Here is a 5,669-nt window from a genome sequence, read left to right on the forward strand (position 1 = left end):
TGTCCTTTTTCACCCTTTTTTTCTGCTTCCTTTTCTTCAGTGATTCAACATGTATTCACCATGAGAAGAACTTTGAGCTGCATTTGTTGTAATAAGTGGATCTGTTCCAAGTAAAACAACGCTGGAAAGTTTGCCAACACATTTCCTAGTTTGTGTTCTTTTAAAGACGCTGTACCACACCCCACAACAATCCAAGGTAGTCTGTGCGAAACCTCCTTTAAGTGGCTGCTTTTCTTCTCCCAGCTGGTACCCACATGTTGCCATGAATACAGCTATCCCAGAGCTGAAGTCATACAGCTTTTGTTACATTAATGCAGGATGAGGTAACCCTGATAACAGAGTGAAACCCTTTTTGCTGTGTCATGTTAACCTTGTATTAAAGGAGCACCTCACCTAGTGAGTCAGAGGTGATTTTAGAGGAGGGTTTTAGAAGAAACTGAATGGCTTCATAGGAATAGAGAGGGAAGGAAGGAGGGACCACAGGAAACCATAAACAGGATGAGACAGCAGTACAGTCTGGAGTTAGTGAGAAAGAGGAACAAGAGAAAAAAAGTTTTAAGTAAGGGTGGTGGAGAGAGAGACAGAGAGAGAGAAAGAGAGAGAGAGAGAGAGAGAGAGAGAGAGAGAGAGAGAGAGAGAGAGAGAGAGAGAGAGAGGGAGGTCTTTACTCTCTGGGACTTAGTTTTTAACTGCCTGCACCAGTCCCACAATCTGAGTGTGTCTGGGCTAGACCACAGGGACAGATCCCAGGTGAAATACACTTCCAAAAAGAGGAGACTGTGTGTGGTTGTGAGTGTTAATAGGTGTTTAAGAAAATGACCAAAAGGCCTGCATCTAGTCAAAAAGATGGAAAAGTCGCAGCGAATGGACACCAAAATGGAGCTCAGTCAGATCCAGGTGGGAAACCGCAGGGTGACAGGAAGGTGGGCCTGGGGAAGAAGGTGACCCTGCTCCGTGGGATCTCCATCATCATCGGGACCATTATAGGAGCTGGGATCTTCATCTCTCCAAAGGGCATCCTGAAGCACTCAGGCAGCATAGGAATGTCCCTGATTGTTTGGATCGCCTGCGGTGTGCTGTCACTATTCGGTGAGTTGGTTCACAGGTGGATCAGTGGGTCAAAGAGATGTCTGTCCTGGTTTAAGAGCAGCTACATTTAACTAAGGTGCTGATGGAGGTGAAGGTTACAAAATATATGAATCATAGACAAAATTCTAGCAATGTGGCACACCAAATTTCTTCTTCAAATTTTTAAAAGTGCACTCAGTAGAGCACAGATTTGCTGCTCAGCTACTCGGGACAATTCTTGTAATTCCAGCAGACGCGCTGCAGCGCGTTTCAGAAGCATCCCAGAAGGGCAGGGTTCTCCTGCTAACAGGCACTGAACGTAAAATAGAGATACAATATAATTATTATGATGAATGTACTTTCAATAACCAAAATAACACAAATCCTTAATGTATCAGAATAGTAAAATAAGTGACTGTATTTGCTCCTGCTTAAAAAAATACACTTTCTGTGCAGCATCATCCCCACACCTGAGCAGCGATGGGTAGAGTACTGAAACTCATGTAAAAGCCCAATTACTCCCATAAAAAATTACTCAAGTAAAAGTGAAATTATGCCAAAATAAAATTACCTCCCCAGCTTTAATTTGGATGCAACATGGGCCAAGAACAAATTTCTGCACAGGTTCCAAACAGATGAATCTGGCTATTGTGATCAGGGAACTGAATCCAGTCTTGATCTACCTGAGGCTGCAGACAGGAAAAAGGGAAGAGATGCTAATTGTGCCATCAAAGAAGAAGTGTAAAACAAATCAGTGTGCAAATATGAAAAAAAATCATGTGGAAAGCTCAGGCTTTCACACTTGCACAAAGTCATACATGTCAGAGTCCTGCATGGGTCAATTTTTAAAAACCAGCACGGTCCATACCTGAAAAGCTCAGCATCAGGACTGACTCTTTACCTGCCATTATGTCTTAGTCAAAGCCACACCCGCCTGCACCCATTATTAAAAGTCCTGCGACCCAACCCGCACCCGTGATTAAACACACACAAACCGTGTTTCCATCTAAAAGTGATTCGAATCTTTGGGAAATGCGCAATTTTAGAAATGCGAATCGTGTGTTTCCATTAAATGTTTGCAGCGTGAAAACTACACTATGACTACACAACTCCGCAACATATCAAGCTATCCAAGCCGGCTGCTTTCATATTTCTTTCAATAATTTCCATTTTCTCCATGGAGAGAGGACTGCAAGCCTTATTTACAATCAGGCAAGTGGAAGTAGAGCTGTCAGCTCAGCTAGTCTGGCCATAAGAAGAGCCATCATGAGAAGAAGACAGCAAACCGTTTTAATTAACGCTCTTGCCCAAGAGATCTGCCCCCGCATAGCCAGGGCTGAATGTGTAAACATGGTTAACGTTAGCTAACGTTACTAACCTTTGCTGCTGCTGTTGATCATGGACGACAGCGAGGTCACAATTGGCCTCTGGCCAAGGATGTCGTCAAGTTCATGATAGTTGAATTTCGCTCTGCCCCCTGAACCACTTTTGGAAAGCACACGTTTCTCTGCCAGGTACTTTTGCTTAAGGCTTTTCCACTTGTTCCTCAAAGCAGTCCATGGCTTGTCTAACCCCTTGCTTAACATTTCAGCATGAAGCTCTTGGTAGATAATTGCGTTCCGTTGCGTGCTATCTAGAATTGCAGTAATATTTTTATCCTTTATCAAGGCGATAAAGGTTTTGATTTCTTCCTCCGTCCACACAAACCTCGGGCTGCTTTCCGCCATGTTGTTGGCTTGTGGGAAAACACCGCGAGCGGAAACAGTTGATCAGTCATGTGTGTGCAAATGCGCTACGTCAGACTTAATTTGAATTAGACTGTTTCCATCCCCCGTTTTGCGAATCAACCCTTTTTCGCATCAGCCAAAGCCTGGCCATAGCGAGCGTATTTTTGTTTGTACGAATCAGGGGATTTTAATTTGAATTTTGCCGTTTCCATCAACATTTTCCAATGCGATACTAGATGCACATCTAAACAGGCTGATGGAAACACGACTACAGGCTACAGTCACTCACATTAAGCTGGGTTCCCTGTTCTTGAATTACAAATCCAGCGTAGTAAAAGTTTCTTTCTCTGTCGGCACTCAATGCCGGGATGGCAAAAAAAATTCTGCACAATCACTGCCAGATTAGGAAACATTTTAGCATGGTCCTTCCACTACCATAAAACCTCAAAAGGATCCTCCTTGGGTGTCTTGAACTCCATGTAGGCTGACAACCCATCAAAATATTACACATATACTGCACATCTTTTTCATTAGTTTTCTTCTGGAAAATGAAAAAATATTTTTTGTTCATATATTATTGTATATATATATATTATATATATATATATACACACACACACACACACACACACACATATATATATATATATATATATATGTATATTTGCATATTTTTTGTCCAATACATGTGTTGTAAGTAGAGAAAAATGCAGTCATATCCTTGCTGCTCATGCTGCCCAAAATGAGAGTTCAGTACTATGTACCAATTACTATATTTTCGGAATAATGATAATAACAAAAATAGACAAATGATTATTGTGCGTCTCGTTAGTGAATAAATATCTAAGTCTTTCTGCACTATGAAATAGGAAGACATTTATTCCCCTACTTATCAAATTGCAGGATGTTTCTCCATGCAACATTGATTTTCAGGTTTAAATTTCGAGGAGTAAGGGAGTATCCAGAATACAACAGGGTTAAGTTGGGCTATGGTTCCATCCACAGTAACTGCTTGTGCAACAGAAAATCTGTCTAGAAATTACAAGCAGCAGTTAAATCAAAAGCTAAACATATATCCAAATGCCCAACGCTCAGTACTTTTACATACTGAGTGTTGGATAGTACTAGAAAAAATTAATTTATTGTGTTAGTCCGACTAAAATCTGACTTTAAACAGTTTTGGGAATGTTACTTTAAAAAAGTAATAAGTTATAGTTATTTATTGCTTTCCCCAAAAAGTAACTGAGTTACTGCACTATAGAAGTAACTAATTACCTGGAAAAGTAACTATAGCTTTACTTTTTTATAAAATGCTCAAATATGTCAGATTGCTTGGACATCCCCCCTTAATGGAACTTTATGTAATGAAACTCAACATTGAATATGTTAAATCAATGTAATTGACACTTAATAGAATAAATCATTATTATAAAACATTGTACACTTATCTACACTACACTGCATTGTTTTGTGTGTGTGTGTGTGTGTGTGTGTGTGTGTGTGTGTGTGTGTAAGAACCTCCATTAATCGCGCAATTCAAATGTGAAAAGTCTCATTGACTGACCGTCACCTGTGTGTATGTGGAGAAAGAGAGGGGCAGAGGGAGCGGAGCTGTGGAAACATCCTGCAGTCCGACATGCTATCATGCGTTTAAATAACTTACTAGACGGATATATAGAGAAAGGCGATGTTTAGAGAGCAAGCCCAAATAAGCAACTCCACTTTAGAAACAAGCCCAAAAAAACGCAACCCGCGACTACCAATATTTGTAAGCAACTTCACAAAAAAACAAGCCCAAACCCTGCTTGTGTGCTTGTGAATACCCGCCCTACTCTGCCTCTGATTGGTTTATGATGAAATTTTACTCTCCCTAAGCCAATCATCATCACCTATGCTTCCCCCTCACCTGCCCTCACCAAAGAAAAAAACTTTAGAGCTCCGCTGAGAAGGAGCTTGCTTGGGTGAAAGTTGCTTCAGTGAACTCAAGTGAAGCCGAGTAATGGCGCATTTTATTGTGAGTAACGGTAACGGCGTTATAACGGGGGAGACAGTAACTTTTTTGATTACTCGTTACTGAAAAAATTGGCGCTGTTTATTTATAACGCCGTTATTCCCATCACTGCTTTTAAAATTCATGTCAACATTTTAGTCTGACTGAAATCATACCAAATCGAGTTTCTCAAAGTCGGTTTAACACACCCAGGTAATGCAGTTGGGAGTCAAATTCCTCCTGCGTGTATACAGTCAATCAGACCCAAACTGGTCTAGGTGCTCTGCACATGATCCACAGTTTCAACCCTGGGCTGTGACCTGGAAGTCGAATAGCATTAAATGCATAACAGAAGAAGAAACCGGTAACAATACAGTGAAATTTACATCCAGAGCTGTACATTTTTGGATGGACAAGGAGACACAGTTCATGTTATGTCAGTGGATAGAGCGCACAGCACCTATGAAATGTACAGAGCTGTAAAGTTGTCCACCATGGTACCCGTTTGCTGCTAGCTAACCGTAGCTAACTTGTTTGTGAATTGTTTGGTCTGTAATGTAATAGGTCAACCAGGAAAAAGGTCCAATACTCACAAGCTGAAAGGGGACATATCGCCACTTAAAGTGGCCGAGTTGGACATACTTCGGTCAATAAATCGATTCTGCTCCTGGCTTGATTCAGATTCAGATTCAGATTCAGAATACTTTATTAATCCCCGGGGGGAAATTGTTTTTGTTCCAATGCTCCGTGCAAAGTAGAAATAGAAATACAGCATGAATGGAAACAAGAGATAAAGATGAAGATATAAATAAAATACTAAAATAGACAATGAAATAAGTAAAATAAATATTAAAGTAGACATTAAAATAAAATAAAATAAAATA

The 5,669-nt window shown here is 40.5% G+C and overlaps 1 protein-coding gene across 1 annotated transcript in view; it reads left to right on the top strand.

The window, feature by feature from the left end:
* The first annotated feature begins 529 nt into the window (after positions 1–529).
* slc7a11 (solute carrier family 7 member 11) overlaps positions 530–5,669 on the top strand; it is a 46,833-nt gene continuing 41,693 nt past the window's right edge. The window contains exon 1 of the mRNA XM_050042987.1: positions 530–1,089. Coding sequence (XP_049898944.1) covers positions 816–1,089 — 274 coding nt within the window. The 5' untranslated portion in view covers positions 530–815. The remainder of the gene's footprint in view (positions 1,090–5,669) is intronic.

This window comes from Epinephelus moara, chromosome 4 (assembly GCF_006386435.1).
Source record: "Epinephelus moara isolate mb chromosome 4, YSFRI_EMoa_1.0, whole genome shotgun sequence".
Lineage (NCBI taxonomy): Eukaryota > Metazoa > Chordata > Actinopteri > Perciformes > Serranidae > Epinephelus > Epinephelus moara.